General features: G+C 39.8%; 2 protein-coding genes across 8 annotated transcripts in view; one reads left to right on the forward strand and one right to left on the reverse strand.

Annotated features, from left to right (window-relative positions):
- LOC137296122 (coiled-coil domain-containing protein 77-like) overlaps nt 1-5785 on the reverse strand; it is a 57415-nt gene extending 51630 nt beyond the window's left edge. The window contains exons 1-2 of the mRNA XM_067827813.1: nt 5745-5785; nt 185-354 (exon numbers count right to left, since the gene is read on the reverse strand). Coding sequence (XP_067683914.1) covers nt 185-354; nt 5745-5764 — 190 coding nt within the window. The 5' untranslated portion in view covers nt 5765-5785. The remainder of the gene's footprint in view (nt 1-184; nt 355-5744) is intronic.
- Nucleotides 5786-6157: 372 nt separating this feature from the next.
- LOC137297002 (lysine-specific demethylase 5A-like) overlaps nt 6158-23793 on the forward strand; it is a 49273-nt gene continuing 31637 nt past the window's right edge. For 2 of the 7 annotated variants that reach the window (XM_067828935.1, XM_067828939.1), the window contains exons 1-9: nt 6163-6460; nt 7428-7505; nt 7950-8009; nt 8531-8593; nt 12390-12566; nt 13744-13866; nt 14272-14374; nt 15932-16011; nt 16957-16986. In XM_067828935.1, coding sequence (XP_067685036.1) covers nt 6311-6460; nt 7428-7505; nt 7950-8009; nt 8531-8593; nt 12390-12566; nt 13744-13866; nt 14272-14374; nt 15932-16011; nt 16957-16986 — 864 coding nt within the window. In that variant the 5' untranslated portion in view covers nt 6163-6310. Of the gene's footprint in view, nt 6461-7427; nt 7506-7949; nt 8010-8530; nt 8594-12389; nt 12567-13743; nt 13867-14271; nt 14375-15931; nt 16012-16956; nt 16987-23793 lie in introns of all 7 variants that reach the window. The other 5 variants (XM_067828940.1, XM_067828942.1, XM_067828936.1 and 2 more) reach the window with 4 other exon arrangements.

Consider the following 23793-nt stretch of genomic DNA (forward strand, 5'->3'; position numbering starts at 1 on the left):
TTGAAATAAAGAAAAGTTTTTAAGAATGAGTTTGGTGTTCCACTTACGACTAACCACAAGTCTTTCAAATGCTATAGTTAAATGAGTACAAAAATTTTGAGTTTACTCGTTTCTTAACCACTAGTCTACCCCGCTGCCCGTTTGTATCTGAAGTGTCAAAAGGATATTCACTCTGTGAACTCACCCAATCGTTCATTGATGCTAGGGAGATCTGGAGATTTTGGTGTTTTCTTGCTGAAGCTGTTGTTGTTCATGTTTTCTTCAAAGCTGTTATTCAGCTGACTCCTGTCTCCAGCATTTTTAAGGGACTGAGCTGTCCTTGGTGAGCGAACTGACTTTTTTGATCTGCCAGGACTGGAAAATGAAAATTGAAATTAGTTACGTATCTGTGTCTATACCACAAAAGTAACTGCATTAAGACATCATTATTCATTCAATTTACCTATCATAATATAATATGATCTTTATTCCAATGAGGTATCTCTCCATGGGGAAAGTGTGTCAAAAACATATCTCGAGATTCAGGTTTGACCAAGTCAGGGGACACCAGAAATGGTATTCACACTCTGTACAGTAGCCATGTGGGCAATTGAACCTGGTCTTTGGCATGATGAATGAATACATTACCCACCAGGCTATTACACTATCCTGGGTAGGAGCTGGATCCAATCAGCTGCCAGCCTTCTATCACAAGTCCATTTCATTTCCTTACTGGTATCATTCTGAATTATTTATTCTACCAAACAATACCTTCCCTAAACAAAAACATTCCCTCAAAGGTACAGTTTCATTACGCTAGAATCCCTCACTCTGCTCCTGCTGTGTGTGGAGAACTGAAGAACGACTGTATTGCGCATATTTTCGGCTAAAAGACTTCTGAATTTATTGCATGAGTGAACAAACACCTTAACTGATTCTAATAAGACTATTAATTGTACTCCCTTTTGGGACAAGGGATAAAAAATAACAAATAACATCTTAACCATTATCATTTACAGAAATCAGGCTTGTTTATCCAAATGTCCTGCTCCTCATGCTTATGATTTCAAAGCCATGTTGCTGAATTTGAAAGGTTACCTGACATAAAGATTCGAACATTTCAGTGGAAGACCTAAGAGTTCATCATTTAAAAGGTGAATTGCAAATATATCTTATTTGGGACTATTTTAATAGATAAGCATAAGACACACTGATCCGGATGAATTCCTTCCTCTAAATGAGTTTAATGGTAACTCGTCACTACACAAAGCTATGGATGTTCCATAGTGCTGTTTTCAAATAGTTTCCTAACTTGAAATATATCACAAACACCCATGCATGAAAAAATGTGTGAAATGACTTGCTGCCCTAAACACATGCGTTTAAATTGTCTTATATTTTTTTATCTTGCTATATTCCATATACAGTCAAACCCTGTTGTGTCGAACTCGACGGGTCCAAGGGGAAAGTTCGACTTATCCGAGTGTTTGACACATCTGTCAGAATTGAAAAGACCAAGAACCAACACAACCACGGTGCTTAACACATCGTTATTTTGCAGTAGGATACACAAACGAACAATATATCTTTGCAATAAACGTTTACGGCAGTATATCTTTAAATTACAACATCTACAAATGTAAATCAATTCAATCACTTTAATCGTCATGGCAAATAAATACGCATACAAAAAGATAAGAACAAGAATAATTTAACAAACTCACAAGTGATCCCATTTAGTTGACAGCACTAATTTATTTTCAGTCAGTATAAAAAGTTGTATAGTTCATACAAACGGAATCGGAATGTACATACGTGTACATGTGGGGAATTTATCTCTTAAAAAAATCCGAAATTACAGTCTGTTTGGCGTTCGGGCATGGCATCACAGCAGAATCCAGTTATCCCCCCGGGCTGATCGCGTCCTTCGCTGAATTGCTCTGCCATGTTACTAACCGTACTGGTTAAAAAAATTGATCCTACACCTTAAATACTAAACCAAAAACAAAACATCAATTTATATAATCCAACTCCGTTTTCCTCACTTCTCATTTTGTATTTTCAAAGAAATCACATGACCGCTAACATAGACTGTCACATGACAACAACATGCACCATTGTTTGTTTAGAGATATCCTGTCGGTCCGTGATCAATGTGTCACTGGTAACAACTTAATTATGGTTAATTGTTTGAGTAAAGTTCAGTTGGTAAGTGTGCTGACAATGTGTGTATAGATGCGTAGTTAAACATGTCACTTGATTGTTGAGTCCGTTAATCGTTACTTTTGATCTTTAGGTAGCACGTTTATGAGGATGACTTCCGATTGCATGACTGAAGTTTTCAGTTGCAACAACCAGCTTTGACAGTTTGAGACAAAAGGGTAAATTCGTACTTGTTAGAGCCTTTGGGGACCCTAAAATGAGTTCGACACAACCGGAAATTCGACAATTCGTCTCCACCGAGTTCGAGACAATGGGGTTCGACTGTATATCCGATTGAGACCCACTGAGCATGTCGAGTGAGCGAGTGAGTTTGGTTCTATGTCACTTTTAGCAGTATTCCAGAAATATCACGCTGGTAGACACCAAAAATGGGTTTCACACATAGTACCCATGTGGAGAATTAAACCCAGGTCTTCGATGTGATGAGCATGTGCATTAACTGCTAGGCTACTCCAATGACCCTGGAACCATTGAGGTAGTAGTGGTTTCGGATGCCATCAATGAGTGAAATGGTGTACAAGGTATCTTAATGGCTCTGTTTCCTACTTGATAAGAAAATATACCCACACGCATAAGAAATGCAACTTTTCTTTTCCAAATAGGAAACAATATCGGAACCGTAAATGGTTATGAATCACCACATATACATATATTATGGAGCTTAGAGAACGCATCTTGCTTGGTTATGACCTCTGACAAGAAAGTTTTAAGCATATATCTTAGCATTAAACATTGTGTTCGAGCATAAAGTTTGAAACGATGAAAGCAGAGATGTCACTTGAATTACATTACACGATCGCACAATAAAGATGGAAACAGTAAGTTATTAAGTTTGTTTAACAACTTTTATGAGTACTGTAACTGATTTTATTCTCCAGTTTATTTGATTGTTTAACTATTTCCTGGAAACACTCTTAATTTACTCATTGCGAACTCTGATGTGGACCCATTGTCGAAGAATGTATCTGAGAATCCAATTTTCAATTACATTGCGAAAAGTAGTTTATCATTCTAATCCTGTCGATAATATATGGTCCTTTGAAATGTTTTAAGCGTTTTCCAGCCTTAATGATTTTTTATGCTACTACCAATCGGCATTTCTGTCTTCAAACTTGATGTGTTATGGTAACAACTCACAGGTGATGTGGGTTGAGTGATTGAATGTTTATTCACTGAGCACAAATTTTTACAGTAAAATATTTGGCCGTAAAAATAAAACCTGCGTCATATATTATAGATTTACAGTACCACAGATGACCTTTATCCGATAGGTTATCCTTAGGTCACCATCCCTCGAGAAGATCAGCACATAAAAAGTCAACAACAGCAAGATTCATTCTTGGCAACCCTTTCAAAAACTTGTTTCCTAGTATTTACTGTTGAAAGTTACATATGTGTCTGATTAAGTAAATTATGTAGTATTTGTCATTAGATGATTGGCATGCCATTTGCAAAGTGTATCCCAGCATCTGGGGTTTTCAATGATGTAAAGAAAAAACATATTTTTTATCTTTATTATCATTTAAAGCTTTACTTTACTTACCTTCAGTGATAAAGGAAATATTTGTCTATTTGACACAAAAATATCAAGTGTTTCCTACAAAAATAGCATTAATGACTGTCGCCGCTCTCCACATGGGGTTCTGTATGGGTTTTCAATGATGAGCCATTCTTTTTGCTCTGCACTGCAAGGGAGTGTTGTGATCACAGGGCTTCCTATTTAAACGTTGCCTGTTACCAACTTATGAGTGATCTTACTGAGTGAGTGAGTGAGTGAGTTAAAATTTAATGTCACACTGACAATGTTGCAGTCATTTAGTGACAAAAAGAGCAGCTACACAATAAATACAGGTAGTTAAAGAACCAGTCATCGACTGATCTTACTGAATTTTTGCAACTGATTTTGCATCTGAAGTAGTATTAACAATTGTGGTAAATAACACTGATGTTTGTTGGCTTTTTCTTTAACTTAACTTCCAGATTTCCTTTGCCAATAAAACTTCATATGACAGTGACTGGGTATCCGCCCTATCAATCAAATAGCTTGTGCACTCTGATTGCGCACATACTCCCCAGTATAGCGTAAACAATGCAATTGTCAAAATCACCAGAACGTTGAAATCGGCTCACTTTGGGATATAAAGTGTGATTTGGTACCACCAAAACCATCATAAATCCAGTCTAAGTAAACTTAGTCTCAGTGTATTTCGTTACACTCCACCACTGAGTCTAACAAAACCTAGTAGGAAGTCGCATCAGGTAACCTTTGAGCAACCAATGACTGTCCAGGGACACGGGAGACGGTTAAATAGATTTAACCAATCAGACAACAGCTACCATTTAGGGATTGGAGGTACTTTCAAAATGTTCAGGTCACTGACACAAATCTCTCCACAAACAAAAATCTGCATAAAACACAATTATTTGACCTGCAGTATATAAGTTTTGGGGTTTCTTTTCACATGGTTACCATGAGCTAATATTTCTGCAAGATGACATCCTTGAATATTGCCAAAAACACTATTTTCAGCGTCTGTTTACTCGCCGTTGTCATGGTTGCATGGAAGCCGTGTGCATCACCTAGAAGCGAGTGTACACTAAATAGCATTCGAAATCGTTCGGGTACGAACCTTTTCGAGAAAAAAGTTCAAAAGGTATGTGTGAATGTCCACTTTCGTGATTTGGTAAGCTGTGTTCTGATTGGTCAATCTCAAAGGTTACCTGACGCGACCTCCCATATGTGGTGTTTTGGTCAGTCGCATTCCATATTCCGCTTTCAAGTTGTACTTTTACATGTAACCAATAATACATGGTTCGTTTCTGAGCTGGAAGGCTTGTTTTAGGTGAAGGCAGAATAAAAGGGAACCACGTGTGTGGCCAAACGGACTGAGAAGGTGTTAGTCCTTTTCTTCTACATACACAACACCATAAGGTTTTGTTAGACTCAGTGGTGGAGTGTAACGAAAGGTACTGAGACTAGTTTACTTAGACTGTCATAAACCAAAATTACAAACTGACAAGCATACCTCACCCTAAATAAACATTCAATAAACTGGAACAGACATAAAACTATCAATGAACTTATTTTAGTGTTGGAATATTACATCGGTGAAGGACTCCCCCTCGAGCAACTTTACCATGTAATGGGGGTACAGCCGGACCCCCAGCCCAAAATTACCTGCAAACTCGTGTCGCATCCACAGGATTGGTAACAATGGTGTGAAAAGTGTGAACGTATTACATTTTTAATTTCTCGGGGTCAATTTCTCAAAATGAATATTATGATATCTTAAGTTAGTATCATCTAGATACTAACTTAGCTGTTAATAGACCTGTCATTAGTGCCAAAGCAGATCTTTGCAAGTTCGTGCATGTCTCAACCGCAAGTGTTGTCAACATATTACATTTATGGCAACACCGTATTTCTTTCTGGTCATCTTCAAATGGTCGTATATTATGTGCACCAAACGTGCATACGTGTATTTCTCAACCACCCCTCATATTCGTACATATCAACAAATTTGAACTGTGCGCATCTTTACCTCGCACCTGCAGACGCCATTTTGAAAGTTCCGCGTACGAAAGATCCGCAGTAAAATTCCAATCCATTAAGTTATAAACCATGATTGGTTACCAACATTTTTAATTCAAATCAAATCAATATTATATATGTCATTATTAAACAATTTGAATACGTCTATTTTTTTATGTAAGCATGCAGCATGAAACGTATCACAGTTTTGCCTATGACATTTGCATGACCTCAGTATACGCTGTATTCATACGCAAAATCACGTACTTTTTAGCAATATTTTTTAAAAAATATTCTAAGCGAAGGAAATTTCATATATACATAGTTCAGACTAATATATCGTTTTATGTGGAAGAAAAGAAGGTAAATAATGCAGTTTCAATGCAAATGTTGACAGTTGAGGAACTACATGATATGCTGATTGATACAGTTTGGGATGTTGTTAGGCATCGTTTACGGTGTGTTGTACTGAAGGTGTTTTCAATGGATTTTATGTGAAAATACAGTTTCCGTGGAGTGAATACATGTGTCACCTATAATTCCTGGAGGATACAGTGTTATTCTCATTCGTTCGGAATGGATGACCCCTATATTAACTTCGTGGCTCCTCCTGAGGCACTGGTTTTTACTCCAACAGAGGAGGAGTTTGCAGATCCATTGGGTTATATTGCAAAGATAAGACCCATTGCCGTCAAAGGAGGGATATGCAAAATAAAACCACCACCGGTGCGTTGTGTGTTTCAGATCGTTTGTGTTATTTGAATTATTAAAGCGCAACAATATTGTTGTCCACTCTTTAAGTCCTGTGTCCAGGTTATCCATACGTGCAATCTTCAACAGAGAACATGGCGACGCTTTTGTTTAGATTTGGACTATCACCTAAGAACTGTCATTAATTTCATGGATATCAGTTTTAAAAGTTGATTCTTGTTGATGGCTGGGTGGATTTAATATCATTTGTTGTTATTTTTTCCATGCCCAACGTCAAAGATATAGAATGTAATACCAGCAAATGACGTTTTAGCCAGGCCAATGGGAAACAGGACCCCTTGCTCAAGCTGCAGATGTTATTTGCTGGGCCTTCCGATCTTTGCCATAGTTGACGCGTCAGCGTGTCTCAGAAAACTAAAGAGATACTATTATCGCCACAATAAACATCTTAATCGTTTAGAATCAGATTCTAATAGTATTGTTGTTTATTATGAGTCAACTTGGACGAATAATTTGAAAAGTATGAAGGAAGTTGAAAGAATTAGCAAACTTGTATGGACAAGCAACATAGGATACATAAGCATAAAGTTGACATCAACAGCCCTTTTTGACATTATACATCAAAAACAACTAAAGGGTAACCCTGTTCAGTTGCTGATGTGAAATAATTTTCATAAAAATGACTGCAAACATGTTGTTTGCCTCAATATTGTATCTTGTGAAAAGAGGGTGTGGTTGGATCCAAGCCTCTTTTGTGATCTGTCATCTTTACCTGACCATTTATTTTTGGAATCTCTTCTTATTTGTAACTACCTTGTATTCCAAAGCCAAAACACATTGCTACATATGAATTACCTATTACTTAACTTAGTAAGAAAATATGGGACTTTGACAAAAATGACAGTTACAAGTTTTTTTATAGCATGATAACCTATTACCAATTCAGTATGGTGAATCATATCTTTAATTTCCATTTCTTTAGGATTGGCAACCACCATTTGCTGTAGATGTCGAAAAATTTAGATTTGTACCCAGAGTACAAAGACTTAATGAGTTGGAGGTAAGTTCTCCCTATAAACCGTACTATTTTCATACAAAATGTTTTTCATATGAATCTTTAATTACTTATGATATATTTTACACATATTTCAAACACCATTAAGATGTTTTTGGTCATCTAAAATATGAGCAAAGGTAGTTTGGGCATTTCCCCAGGCAGCCATTTTGGATTTCTGCCCATACCTTTCTCCATATTGCTTTGCTATTGACAGCACAGCCTCGTCCCATCAGGCTCAATCTACAGTGTTGAAGAATAATGGTTTTGAATTGTGTCCTAATGTACATATACAACATATATATTTTGGAATTACATATGAACTGACCAAACTTTGTATACCAGTTGGAAAATAAAGTTGTTGAGTGACTATATTCTTAATATTGTTGCATTGACAAGGGCATATTAACCTTTCTGGTCATGTGACTTTTCTTCCAATTTTCTCAACAGGCTAAATCCAGAATAAAACTCAATTTCCTTGATCAACTGGCCAAATTTTGGGAGTTACAGGTATGACACTTTTTCTGGAAATGGAATGAAGTACCATTATGTTTTTGTTTGTATACCATATGTCACTGTATACCCAAATACAGTATTTATCATGTTTATTGTCCAATTCTTTTTTCAGCCCAAAGTTCATTTTTATGGTAGCATCATTTGTCACAGTTGTTTCAGTATGAGTGCTGTTCACATATGTAACATTATAAACATGTCCATACACATTCACAAGATCACATCATCAAATGATATGGTAGGAAAAAAAAACCAGGTACCACCAGCCACCCCAAGCTGCTAAACTTATTTATAATGTTTTCCTGATAAGAAAACATCAAATCTTTTTCCAAATATGTCTCCCAGCCACTGTGTCTACTACCAAATTTCTTTGTTTCCATAGCTGTGAGCAAGGCACAATTTAGTTTACGTGCATAGTGGCACACAGTCATATCAGTGATAAATGCATTATGCTTGAACTTATCTGAGCAAACCTTACCTTCAACAACATATTGGACCTACTGTTTGTGTGTTTTAAGGGATGTTCACTAAGGATTCCTCACGTGGAGAAAAAATTGATGGATTTGTTTGGTTTGTACAAGGTAAGTACACCTTCATAACTTCATGTGATTTATTAGTTTGATATGGTTATGTATTACAGACATACCAAAAATGTCATTCGAAAATTGGTTTTAGTTTTGCTATGACATGGTATTATGTTTAGCAACACTTTTTAGGTGTCAGTACTGATTTCATCTGGACACTTTTTTTGACATTATAGAACACAAGTTCTTTCTAGTATGCAAACTGCTAAAATTGATTTAATGAAAATCAAATTACATAACCATACTTTAATTAGTACTATTACTGCTTAGACTGAAAAACATATGTGATCAAGTTGAAATGAATCTTGGTTCTACATTTGGTAACAGTAGTTCTCATTTTGGCATGTTTTGGTAAATTTGGTTTATATACTTTTTAAATTTTATTAATTCATACTCAAATTGTTGTTGAATTATGTCTAAAAAGTTGGAGTATGGAGACATTTAGAACAGTGTCCTCCATTAGCTTTCATAACACCACAAGTGAACAAGATGGCTGCCGAGCAGACTTCTGTAATATTTATGCTACATTGGCTATTGTTGACATGGCATAAATGGTAGGGTATTCCAAAATGGGCAATCTACTTTCTGGAACAGAAATGGTCCATTCATAAAACTCATATAACTGTATATTTCCTTACATACCTTACCTGTCTAAAGCCACTATACTTGGTATTATCTTTCTGATCAACATTTAAACAGAGAGCAATTGTTTAAGAATATGATTTGATCATGATCTTTTTGAAAATGGATGAAAAATGAGTGTTGGCTATGGTTGTAAGACTGAGGCACAGAGGTCAGTTCAGTCAGGACTCAGAAGTATCTAGATGTTGTCACTTGTGCAGTGATGTGCTGTATTTAGGTCAGGGTGTGTACAGATGAGAACTTTCTAGTGGATCACATCATTCATGTCATAGACATTGCTTCACACTAGATCAATACTTGTCTGCAAGTAAACCCCCTCTTTATGACTTATATTTATACATATGTTTTCATATTTTGTTTAAACTTGATCTTTAGTGAACACATGAATGTAAATACACCCATTACTTTGTATTGTAATTCTAATGAGAGAGGTTGAAAAAAACAGTATCAAGTTTGGTACGAACTTGAGGGTTGAGATAGTTCTTCATGGATATGCTGTATATGAACTAAGTTTGAGGCCAAATGCCCTTGAAACGTTTAAAGACTTTCACATGTTGTGATCTTACATGATTAAAACCATATGAAAGCATTTGATCCTAGATACACTTGCTCAGCTCAGTGTTTACAAAAACACACTTAATGTGTGTCATGGTCAGGGGTCATTGCTGCTTTTAGATATAATATACAGTAATAGATGGAAACAGTTTATGCCTCTTAAAACAGAGAATTGAGACAGAGTATGAAGATTAAGGATAGTTCCAAAGAAGTCAAAATATAGCATATGCCAAACAGATCTTTGGGGTTCTTTAAATAAATATTGCTTCCCAGAGATAAGAATAGAGCCATTAACTTCAAGCTGCTCTTATCTACAGTTTAGTCAATATAATTGTTTTATCAAAAATAAAAGTAATTGTACAAGTATTAAGGACTTGAGATATGTAAGCTTTAGCTTAGTTTTTAGTGGAAGAAGTTCACTAATGCATCTCAACAACTTCTGGTTAGCATTGTATGTCAGAAAGTATGATCATTTTCTTTCCTTTTTTTTGTACAAATAAGCCTGCTTTTATTTATTAAGTACCGATGTTCTTTTTTTTTTATCAAATTAGACCCCTATATGTTGTAGACATGCTTCTGAGAGGAGGGTTAAGTTTATTATTAATTTAGGTCAAAGATTATGAAAATGACACAAACAGTGATGGGATAAGAAATTCATGGTGTGAAGGTTTGCATATCCAGATATTTATGTGCAAGATGTGGAATTAACTTTGGTTAATATGAATATGGTTTAAGATTATGATAACATTGAAATAACCACAATAAACAACATTACACTTGATAAAACAGCAAGAACATTAGAAGAATTCTAATCAATACTTTTGTCAGCTAAAATGGCTGACATATTGACAGCTTTTCCAAATTACCTGTACAAATTAAAAATAATGAACTGGAGAAGCTTTGTATATCTGGTCTATGTTGATCAACTGTAATGTGCATTGTAAATAGTGGCAGCCATTTTGGATTCACTCATCTAGGCAGGGTTCATTTTCTGATAAAGATGGATATAAAGGTTTGAAAGGAACTAAATCAATCTCATTTATACATAGCAACAGCATTTTAATTCTTTATCTTAGGGATAATGATAACATATAAGAACATTATTAACGTTTAACCTAGAATGTTTTCTTAATATGGAAGTGCTTCTACTAAGTGTTAGTTTCCTTGACACCGATATTGTAGCCAGTGATAAGTGTCCCCACCGTCTTGCCAGTCTTATCTGTCAAGCAAAGGATTGACTAGCTACATCTTTTGAGGGTGATGTGCTATGAAACTGAGTATTGATCCGTTACAAATTTAGCCGCTACAAGACAGGTGCCTTTCTGAGCCAGGATGAAGTTGGTTGACTTATTGCCACACTTTGATAATATCATTGAACCTAGGCATTGGTAAAAAAATGTGACGACTTAGTGTTCCATCTTTCAAGAGTTCCATAGACTACTACTTTATTACCATCAGTGATGTATTTTTTAAACAGGGTACATCATGTGTAGAATCTAAGATCATTTGTAGGCCTCTGTCTATATTAGCCTTATTTTAACCGTACTGGTCTATAAAAGACCACTGTATAACCCTTTCAGTGTTTCACAGTTCTTAAGACTATGAAAGTGCTGTTTGTGTCAAATGCTTTTTCTGTTAGTGTTAGTCTCTTATATACATGAATTTTCCTATTCAGTTAGGCTGTTGTGAGTAATGGTTTATATTAGGTAATATAACAGTAAACATGGCTAGGTATCATCAAAGTAAAAGAAAATGTAATGTTATTATTCATTGTTTGTTTATTCCTTATGGTTATTGTTAACAACAACCAGAAATGAGAATTTCCAAATTATTCAGATTCTCACTTTGCAATGTCCCGTCAATTTGCCGTGTCAACATGTGGACTGTTAAAAATCACTTATATTTTCTTCAGTCCACAAAAACTATCAGTCACAGTGTGTCGGGCTACCTGAAAATAAAACTAATGCACAAGGAAATGTGATCAGTCTTAAAGGATTTCAAATGTTTTGAAGTAGTTGAACTTATATTCTTTTCAAATAATATTTCCACCTACAGTGATTCTTATATTGTATACACATTGCGAGTTGGCACAGATGTGATCACATGAGCTGTCCCAAGAGTAACTTCATGAAATGTCCCAAGTGTAATTTCATGAGGTATTCCTGGTGTAATATTGTTCCAGGTTTAAGTACATGGTGCTAAGGTGTAATTTCACTGTATCAGGGTGTATTTAACACAGCTGTTCCAGCTGTTATTTCTTGGAACTGTTCAAGGTGAAATGTAATGGAGCTGTTCCAGGTGTCATTTCATGGAGCTGTTTAGGTAGAATTTCACTGTCTCAGGTGTCATTTCTCTGTCCTATGTCCCAGGTGGAATTTCACTGTCTCGAGTGTAGTTTCACTGTCCTATGTCTCAGGTGTAATTTCACAGTCTCAGGTGTAATTTCACAGTCTCAGGTGTAATTTCACAGTCTCAGGTGTAATTTCACTGACACTGGTATTATTTCACTGTCTCAGGTGTTATTTCACTGTCCTATGTCCCAGGTGTTATTTCATTGTCCTGTGTTCCAGGTGTAATTTCTGTGACCTCTTTTCAGTATGTAGAAGAGGAGGGCGGTATGGAGCAGGTGTCGGCGGAAAGGAAGTGGTCCAAGATCTCCACAAAGCTTGGAATGCCAACAGGAAAGGGATGTGGAAGCATTATCCGAGGACACTATGAAAGAATCCTCTACCCTTTCTATGTGTTCCGAAAAGGAGATGCCTATGAATTTGACGTAAGATATGCTACTTGCAGCATTCTGCCATGAAGAGATCTTGAAAAATAGACAATGACTATCCACCAGCCTGAATATTGAATTTGTAAAATTGTTTTTAGTCTTTGAAACACAACTAATAATATTCGAGTAATATCATGACATGCAGAAAGAAATTATGCTCATATCATAACTTGTGAGGTAGCTGATAATAGCAACATCTCATTTTAATTGCTTTTTGTCAGCAAAGCCACACTTTTTAAACACCTGTCCTGTGCTGTATGTCAGCTAGAGTAAATGTGAGAAATTGTGTTCAGATTAAAAAAAACACCACCAGCACCAGCATGATAGCTGTAACACATTTTCACCGTGCTTATCTATGAATAAGTAGTCATCAGTGAATCCTGTGATTATCGTCAAGAGCCTTGATACACTGAGTTGGGAAACAATGACTTCCAATTTATGAAATCACCAGTCAATTATTGGATCACCTGATCAGTGTTGTTGCCTTTAGTGCAATTTTGATGGAAAACTGTATCCACTATTCATACCCCTGTCCCCATTCAACATTTTGACAAAGATTTATTTAGATATGTTATCTCTCTAATGTGTACCTACAAGGAAATAAGAGAACAATTTCCGTTTGAATGACTGTTACATTTCGCACTTTATGGATGAAAATGACAGTGTACATGTATATAGTCACAGTGTTATGAAGAAGATATTGGTGTTGTTTGATAAACCTGTAGGAAAGGGAACACCTTGTAAACACAAGCCATGAAAAGCTAGTGTACAAATGAAAGATCATGTCCTTGTGATTCTTTTATTTCTTTTACTCACTTCTTAAATACTTTTTACACATATGTTGCAAACAAATTGTTGGTTCTTGTCATAAAGAAGAAGAATGAGAGACCTTGTTGTGATACACTAATAGCCATATGAGTAACAGGACAAACTGGTGTCTATCTTTGCGTTGGGGTGTGGCGGGGAGTCGAGTGGTTACACCATTTGCTCATCTTGCTCATCAGGTTTGATTCGCCAAGTGGGTGCAATGTGTGAAGCCCAGTTCTGGTGTTCCATGTTGTGATATTGCTGGAATATTTCTAAAAGTAGCATTAAACCAAACCCACTCACTCATACTTTGTTGTGGATGCAGTCATGTTAGTATTAGCACAAACCAAAGTGTCTTCTCCTCCAGAAAATGAAGAAGGTAGAGAAGGAAAAAGAGGATACAGAGGACATTGAGTACAAGCCCCATAAAGGACAAGGAAAGGAGTCTCAGCCGGGGCATATCCGGAAGTCCAAGCGCACTATGAAGGAGGTAAAACAATCATAATTTTTCTTGTTAATATAATTTTTCTTGTTACACACCATCGACTCTGCGTGTCGTAAGAGGCAACTAATGGGGTCGGGTGGTCAGGCTCACAGACTTGGATGACACATGTCATTGGTTCCCAATTGTGCAGGTAGATGCTCACGTTGTTGATCACTGGATTGTCTGGTCCAGACTCAGTTATTTAGAGACTGCCACCATAAAGCTGGAATATTGCTGAGTACGGCATAAAACTGAACTAACTCGCTCACTGTTACATTTCATTTTGCCCAATGTGAACAGCAGGTGTTCAGAGTTGTCAATGATTGATGTCAAAGATTCTTGGCTGTGGCTATATTTTTAAGCTGTTGTGCCTGAACTGTCTTTTATTACACATAAATGGTTGTTTTCTAGGAGCCTGTAATTGACTACTCTGCCAACTCGGAACTGAAGAAGCTGCAGTTCTATGGTGCTGGCCCAAAAGCTGCCGTCCCCTCTGGTAACTCCAATGTTAAAGGTATCCAGATACTGCTAGAACAGTGCTCCCTTTCACCAGAGGCTAGGATGGGGCTTTACAAGTCTGTCAACAACGATGCAACGATGCAACATTTGGAAATGTCACAACCGTCTGATGTACATGTTTACAAAATTGATCAAAACATATGCTTTTAGAACAATTCAAGCACAGAAGGCATATCTTGGATGGCTAGATATTGATATTGACAAAATATTGTCATACTCAGAAATATTAGGACTTGATCTTAATAATGTGATAGATGCAAGAGAGCTAGGATCTTGGAATTAATTAAGCAAACTATTGAAGAATGTAAAGCAGTTTTACCTGACAATTTTGTTTTGTTACTGAATCCAGTAAATGACTTTACACGCTAACTCATACTAGTAAGTTGTGAATTAATCAAGGAAATACCCTTCTATAACAGCATGTAGTATCACATATACTCTGTGTAACCCTCCAAAATTAATAACTGAGAATTCCCCATACTTAGAAATATATAGACAAAGGAAAATCCCTGCTTGTCTAATGCGTATTTCACCACCCTACAATATGTAACATATTTTCAATAACACTTCCTTTAGTGAAGGACAATTTTCAGTACATTTTTTGGCACCATCCAGAATTTGAGCCCATACTTTCTGTATCGTCTCTTATGAAGAGACAGAATAGAACATGTGAATCAGTTTTTGTCAGAAGCATGAGGAATTTTTAAAAAAAGACTCTTAAAAAAATATTTTCCTGAAAATATTATACACCCGTGGTAACCATGGTAATGGTAATGCCTTAATTGTCTATACTGGGGGAGCATTGTTAGCAGAAAAGGAGACATCTTGAACAGTTTTTTTGTGAAATCATATTGACTGTTTGTCTATGTACACGTCCACTGTCAATGTACCTGTATTAATGAATCTCGTAAATGTGATGTAATGTGTGTATGCTAACTAATACTTTATGTATAGTCACCTCTTTTGTTGACTTCTTTGTTTGTTTTTAAGAACTATGTCATTGAATGGTGTAATTTGAAATTGATGGTCAATATTTTGCAGGTTGCATAATTTTCAGTTTTGAGTTTGAATATTCATGTTTATGCATATGGAGTTGAAGATAGTGGTTGTAGTAATAATAATGAATTAATACAATTAAGGTTTGCCAAGCTGAAATGCGTACTGATTTCTAATTTGGGGAAAGATACATTTTTATTATGCATTACTCAGAAGAACTTACGAAACACCCTGTTTTTTCCGATTACCATATGTAAGGCTTGTCATGCAATGGAGAGGTGTAGTTACCTAGTGGATGCAGTGTTCACTTGTCACGACAAAGACCAGGGTTTGATTCCCCACATTGGTACAGTGTGTGAAATTCATTTCTGGTGTCCCCAACCATGGTATTATATTGCTAAAAGCTAAAACCAAACTCACTCACTCTGATCGTGCATTGACATATTAACTCCAGTGGTATCTAAGAATCTGATCTTTTTTAACACCTTTCAGGTTTTGCATGTATGTATCACAATCCATGTCACTGATTTGGAATGCATTTTTTTTATCTCTTCAGAGGAAAAGCAGGCTGAAAAGGTTAAAGATGAGAAGATAAAGACTCGCGATAAACAAATGATTCCTGGCACATATGCAGATGTGAGTATTCTCAATGATGTTTTGGATACAAATAAATGTAAATATCTATAATGAACCTAGATATATTATGAATTAACATGGACATTTTTCTTGTTGCTGGAAAGAGAATTCTTGCACACAAGTTGCAGATATTTAATGTTATATTCCAGTTATTCAATGTTAATGAGCGGAAGTAATTAGTGTTTGCCATGTCATTTTGAATATATTGGTTGTGTTTTGTGTGAACTGTATATCATGTCACCCTGGAACAATTTGACTGCTGCTTCACTTTCATTCATTGGGTGTTCATCTTTCACAAAGTAGGAACAGGTGTAGTAAGTGTCAGAGGGCTAGATTTAATAGGGAATTCCACTGGGATCCAGATGTGAAACTTCATGTAATACAGGAGTCCCAACACAAAGTTTGTTCATGATGGGTGAATTTGTTATGCTTCATATACTGACCAGCAAAAGAAACACAAATTTTGAAAAAATGAAATCAGATAACAGTAAACGTTAATGTTTATGTCTTCTATGAAAAAGTTGACAAAAAGTCACACTTGCATTTCATTTGCTGTTCAGTATATATTCAGGTTCATTGTTCATAGTAAAAAAATCAGAACATGCATTGCATCTTTTTAACTTTTTACAGAATTGTATTTTTTTTATGTGTACTATTGGCATACCATATTACACTATTTTACAGCCATGCAATTATTATGCCCCTTCTTGTTAATGATGGAGTCGGTATGAACTAGTGAACATATCCACCCACACAATGTTACAAAGCTGCAGATATATTAAAAGTTCATGTTAATGAAGCTCGCTCATCCAGGACAAGCTACATTTGTAGGCACGCCTGATTTATCTGTAATAGTATTAATACTAATGCCTGCATGATGACGTAGTCGATGTAACATATTGCACATATTACATTTGTCGTTTTATGTTCCCGTGGAATCTGCAGATGAAATGGTTAGAAGTTGGCTATGGAGAGGTATGTACAAAATGTCCGAGAGCAGATATGGTTTGATTGTCTGCTGACTATCAGGCTTTATCCGTGTCGACTTTTTACTCTTATGTGTGGCATAGTTTTAACATCTCTCTAAACAGCAGTAGGCAGTTCCTAACTCTACAAATAGTTTAGCCTGTGTGATATAACTTCTTATTATCTTGAAGTTAACATGGCCATCTTCCTCTTGTTCAAGATGTAAAGTATAGCACAACTTTACCCATAACTTCTCTGTTAATATTAACAATTTTTAACTTACCTTACCATAGGTCTTATGCATATTACCTCAAGCTTCGCTAGAAGAGATCAGACAGTCGTTGATTCGCCATTCCCTAGATGGCTACCTCATGTAATCTACGAATGTAGTCACGGAAGTGACGTGATCTCCCCACTCGCGCAAGCGCGAACAATCCAAAAATCACTTTTACTTCTAGCGTTCGTCTGTTCGGACGTTTTTGGTTCGCTTAGTTTACCTACTTTGTGGTTCAATAAAGTTGTTTCCTCAGGGGTAGGTATGGTTTGTATCCCTTAGGTGTGCGTGTTAAGGTAAGTTATCTTTTAACTGCACTTACTTTGCTACCTCGTGTTACTTTTTTCTCTCACTTCGGGGTGGGTTCGCCCGCGTCGTGTGTGAGTGCGGCATGGCGTCCGTGGGGGTATTATATCTTGCTGGTTTTCTCCCTCCATGTGGTTTTCCATGTCGATTAGTATTTTTGCCAGGTTTCACTGCATTTATATGTTTTTTCGTGCCACGTTGCGATGTACGCAGGCAACCGTTTTGGTTGTTTGCCCTTCGCTGTCACGAGCTTACGGGCGTGCCTACTTTATAGTGGGGGTGCGTTGGTGCTGCATTTCTGGTATAGGGGTGTTTTTTCTACCTCCTAGCGTTGGTTTCAAGGCATTGTTATGTTTGTTTGTTGCACTTAACTGTGTATATCTCCCCAGTTTTGCACTATCTGCTTGGGGCAGGAATCGGCGAATATCCCCACCCTTGGTGCCCGGATTGTGCGTCTCTAGCCTGCTCTTTTGACGGACACTGCCAGTACTGCGAGGTGTTATTGGTGGCGGATTTCGAGAGTCGTCGTTGGGATCTCTGCCGGACGACCCTGACTTACAACCGCCTTCAACGCCTGTGCCGACGCCTGGGATGGGGCGTTCGTCTGTGACGCCTGTACGCTTGTCCCCGGAACCACCTCGCTCGGATTCCATCGTGGATCTGTTTTCATCCAGATGCCTTGTCTCATCCGGAAGTCCAGAGGTTCCTGCGCTCTCTCCTGACGCCCGGTGCTGCTGCGATGCCAGCGTCTCGACATCTCGACACCAGCGCCTATGCCAACACCAGCGCCTTTGCTTACGCCAGCGTCTATGCCAGCGCCTGTGTTTGTGCCTATACCTATGTCTACGCCAGGGCCTATGTCTACGCCAGTGCCTATGCCTACGCCAGCACCTATGTCTACGCCAGCGCCAGAGGCTGTGCTTGCGCTAGTGACTACGCCAGCGCCTATGCCTACGCCAGCGCCTATGTCTACGCCAGCGCCAGCGCCTGTGCTTGCGCCAGTGCCTATGCCTATGCCTACGCCAGCGTCTGTCTACACCAGCGCCAGAGGCTGTGCTTGCGCTAGTGCCTATACCTACGCCAGCGCCTATGCCGACGCCGGACCCTATGCCAGCGCCAGCGCCAGCGCCTGCGCCTTACCGTATACCCAGGGTGTTGCATACGTTGTCCAGGGAAGAGGTTTTACAACGACAGTTGGATGAAGGGCGCGCTCGGCGCTTGGAGGCAGAGCGCTCTCGGCGCAGATCGCGCTCCAGGTTCCCTGGGAGTCGGTGATCCTGTACCCTCCACAGTAGTCTTTGTCGGCGCTCTCGGTCCCCGCTACGCCCTTTGAATGAGGACTCTCGCTTTACTACCAGGTGAAGACGGTGCTTGCGCTCCCAGTCCATATCACCTCGACGCTCCTCTAGAACTCGGCGTTTGCGGTCGCCGGAACCACCTTGGATCTCGTCCAAGGAATCTGCTGCTCATGCATCGACTTGGTCTCCTACGTCGCGGCGTGATTCGAATTCCGTTTCCTATGAGGACCTGGAAGAACAGGTTTTTGGCCCGGACTTCGACGAGGAGGCAGGAGGCGACGGCGATGGTGATGACACTTAACTACCCTTATCAGTCGTCTTCGAGTGGATTGCTGACAGGTTACCGTACTGCCCTTCACCTTCGGCTAATTCCAACAACCCTGCAGCACTTCATTTATCGCCGGAGTTACTCATAGCGCCTGATCCTATGGTGGCGGACGCCGTGGCTGTATTAGATGCGGTCTTTGAAAAATTGTCATCTAATCCGAATTTCTAAGTGTGTAAATCCAAGAAGTCAGATTACAAGATACACAGCCTGGTTTTCGCGGACAGCGTGGCGGTCTTGGTTGAATCTATGTAGCGGTTATTGGGCTCCTCGCAGCTCTCTTACAGAGTGCAGGATTCTAAGCGGGTGACCATTGAGACTGAACTCAAGCGGATGCTTAAACCGTTGTCTGCTCTGGTGTCAGCTACCTCGGCGACGGCGATGGACTTGTCTGAAGACAACGCCTCGAGGATTGATCACCGTACCAGATATTCCTCTGCTGGTAGGCGTGAGACTGGGTGTCCTTTGGAGGGACTGGCTGCATCCTCGAAGATCCTTACTTTACAATTTGTCTACATATACTTCAAGCGGAGAAAGTTTTCTTTCACGTGCTTTACGCATTGTGTCACGAAGATTTTTCGAGACAACTACAAAGTGCCACGCCTAACTACACCTCTTATTATAGAGAGGGCAGCATTTATCTTCGGGGAAAATTCCAACACATGTACTTGGAAAGCAATTTGTCTACGTCCGTTTCAAGCGGCGGAAGGGTTTTCGCGCGCTTTACTCCTTTAGACACGTGCTCGCCATACAGCATGGTTACTGTTAAGCCTACAGGCTAGCAGGGTATCACCGTTTACAAGATTTATGGTGATTAGTTACCTGCTACACCGGTGACGTCACGTCTACATTTTGATTGGTCCCCGAGAGACAACGCCCTGCAAAGGATCCCAGGACGTTACATCTACGATCTGATTGGTCATCGAGGGACAACGCCCTGCGCAGAATGTGTTGTTATTATTCTAGTGTAAGGAAGTTGTCTGCAGTGACTTAGTCATTTACGATGGAAAGATGTCGTTACACTCTAGACTAGCAGTCTACAGCGGCATTGGATTTCTCTACTCGGCATAGAGATCCTCTAACAGTAGTCTCAACGCTGCCTATCAGGAAGGCGTGCAGCGATGTATGGCAGTTTCTGATCGGACAGACAGCCAGCTATAAATAGACTTCCTCGAAATGTCAACACATTCATAATGAACAGCGTGGTTATTCTGAAGTCGAAGAATGACGCATCTTTACGGCATACAAGATTATCTTGAGAGGGGTGGACTTCATTATCAGGCTATTAAGTCAGCTTGGATGACTAACTAACTCCGCGGGAGTTGATTCATCACATCGCCGTCCCAGGTTCGGGGGTCGAAGTTCAAGGCGATGTTAAAAGCAAGCTGTACTCTGTCCGTTATCACTATGTCCGTGATAATGTCTACTCGATTTGCTCACGTCACCTTAGGATATGATCAGACGTAGACGTCTACTATTACGTCTATGACAGCGTTTTCTTGATCATGATTTCAAGACAGGTTTACGACTTTGGACGTCTTGACTCCACACCAGTGGTAGACTCGCCGGTCAATGTTGGAACTTGCATATTAGAGCCGTCATTCAACAACCATCTTTAGGTTGACACGTCTCTACCAGGATTGAGTGCCTATCTAGTCAAGGAGGTTGCAGCAAGATTCTGGGGGAGTGGAGCTCTATCTCTTCACATCACCCAGCGGTGATGCATGTCTATTATTGGCTGACAGCACCGAGAGACAAGCTACTGATGATCCATTCGGTCAACTCAATAGTAGCTCTCTAGGTAAACAAGGGTCAAGGAGACCACGACCTCTACTACACTTGTCGTTTCTACCCTTCGACGTGGTCGAGTCTGATCCTCCATATAAAAGCATCTCACACACCAGGAGCCTGCATCTTCATGGCAGACGCCTTATCTCGCCCCCTATGTCTATCTCCAACAGAGAATATGTTGTGTCGAGAGACGTTTCAAATATCGGCTTCCAGAGTGGGACCAATTGTTGTACCATCCTCACAATTGGACACTGCACCTGGATCCGTCACGGTTTCATCTTTGCGCCTGGACCATCTGTGATAGTCTTGAGGGCCAAGGGGTACTCATCTCAAGTGGCGAAATTAATCACCCTGGAGCACAGGGTTTCCACTCAGTCACTTTATGGACCTGCAGGCGTGGGCGATCGACACGATCCTGCGACTGCTTTTGGTCGCACCTTGGTGGCCAGCCAGGCCATGGTTCCCCGACCTGCGTCATCTCGCCAGCGGAGAGTCGTACCAGCTCCCAGATTAGTTACGTCTGCTTCGACATCCGCACAGTTGGCAGCTGCATCCGGACCCACTGAGATTTCATCTTCACAGTTGGGTCATCTGCAGAAGGCAATAAGAGTTAAGGGCTACTCCTCGTGCGCGGCAAGCGTCCTAGCTTGTACGCATCGAATGTCCACTAGGTCCTTATATGACGACAAGTGGCGCTCATTTGAGAGTTTTTGCGCTCAAAGATCGCAAGACCCTATGACAGCTTCTCCACAGTATTTAACGAACTTCCTCCTGTTCCTGCATAACTGCAAGCATCTTAGAGGCAGTACCTTGGGGACTTATCTGTCGGCTTTGAACTCTATTCGATTAAAGCAGATAAACAGATTTCCAAGGTACCAGATTTTATTGCGCTACTCAAGGCCTGCAAATTGGAGGACCGGAAAGTTAAGCTTCGTCCTCTAGTTTGGGACCTCAACATCGTCCTACAACATCTTAGAGGACCTCCGTATAAGCCTTTAGAGGAAGCCTCCTTCGTGTATTTGTCTCAAAAAAAAAGGACGGTCTTCATTCTAGTGTTAGCGCTACTGCTGATAGAGCTAGTGGAATTCATGCCCTGGACGTCACGCAGGTTCGCTTGGATCAGTCGAGGCATGGACCAGCCCACTTGGGTCTCCTGTGAGATTTTGTGGCCAAGAATCAGCTCCCTGGACAGCCAGACAGACTGTTCTCCATTCCTCTGTCATCTGCAGTCTTGGGACAACATGACTTGGAAGAGGAGCTGCTGTGTCTCGTTAGAGCCCTCAGATGTTACATCCGGAAGTTGGCTTCTAAGAGACGTTCCCCTAAAAGACTGTTCATCCCGCTTTCGACTACCTGCAAAGGGGAGGTGAACAGGAACACAGTCGCCTGATGGCTTCGATCTACGATCCTAGCGGCTTTTGATGCCAAGCGTCTACCTCATCCAGTGGCAAACATCCCACACGAGATCAGAGCGTTGGCATCTACCATGGCCCTCCATAGAAATTGCACAGTGCCACAAACTATGGAAGGCTGCTTTTGGGAGTCGTCGTCTACTGCCTTCGCTTCCAACTACCTGAGGGACTTGGCAGTTGAGGACATGGAGGGGGAGCTGCTGTGTCTCGTTTGAGCCCTCAGATGTTACATCCGGAAGTTGGCTTCTAAGAGACGTTCCCCTAAAAGACTGTTCATCCCGCTTTCGACTATCTGCAAGGGGAGGTGAACAGGAACACAGTCGCCTGATGGCTTCGATCTACGATCCTGGCGGCTTTTGATGCCAAGCGTCTACCTCATCCGGTGGCAGACAGCCCACACGAGATTAGAGCGTTGGCATCTACCATGGCCCTCCATAGAAATTGCACAATGCCACAAACTATGGAAGGCTGCTTTTGGAAGTTGTCGTCTACTGCCTTCGCTTCCCACTACCTGAGGGACTTGGCAGTTGAGGACATGGAGGGACTACAGTCTTTCAGTCCGTTGGTGGTTGCCCAGCAACTTACCCGGACGTCCGCCCATTAGGTAATAACACTGTTACTTACCGTTGGTCTTAAGATTAACCTCACCCTCAGGGTGCGTCGGTTTTTCTTTGGAGTTCCCTTGGGTTACTCTTTGTCCTGCTTCCAGGTTTGTCCTGTGACTGTTGGCATTGGTCTCCCAGGTTCTCCTAATGCATGTGCACTGGTTGCTGAGGGATGGTCCTCCGGAGTCCACACCACCATCCATCTGTCGAAGCCATATGCATAAGACCTATGGTAAGGTAAGTTAAAAATTTATTAAAATCTAAATATTTTAGATATTTAAATACTTACCTTACCATAGGGCGGTGACTCCCTCCCAACGCTGGATGCTCCTCCCCACTCTGGACTCTTCGGACCTTCCTGTTGCCAGTAAAAGTGATTTTTGGATTGTTCGCGCTTGCGCGAGTGGGGAGATCACGTCACTTCCGTGACTACATTCGTAGATTACATGAGGTAGCCATCTAGGGAATGGCGAATCAACGACTGTCTGATCTCTTCTAGCGAAGCTTGAGGTAATATGCATAAGACCTATGGTAAGGTAAGTATTTAAATATCTAAAATATTTAGATTTTAATAATTTTCATATATGAGGATGGTATCCACTGGTATGATTGGCTCCCTCGGGTCACATGCGTTATGTTGATGAATCATGATCTGTATGGCAGATGACAAAAAAGCATTGTTACAAACATAATCCTTGTGCAATAAAATTGCCTGTTACAACTCTGGAAATACTCCATGTAGGGTTAAGGTGATTTTATTCCTGTTCGCTTAACTTAAAACAGATTTTCTTGCAGGTTATTTAAA

The sequence above is a fragment of the Haliotis asinina genome, chromosome 9 (genome assembly GCF_037392515.1).
Source record: "Haliotis asinina isolate JCU_RB_2024 chromosome 9, JCU_Hal_asi_v2, whole genome shotgun sequence".
NCBI lineage: Eukaryota > Metazoa > Mollusca > Gastropoda > Lepetellida > Haliotidae > Haliotis > Haliotis asinina.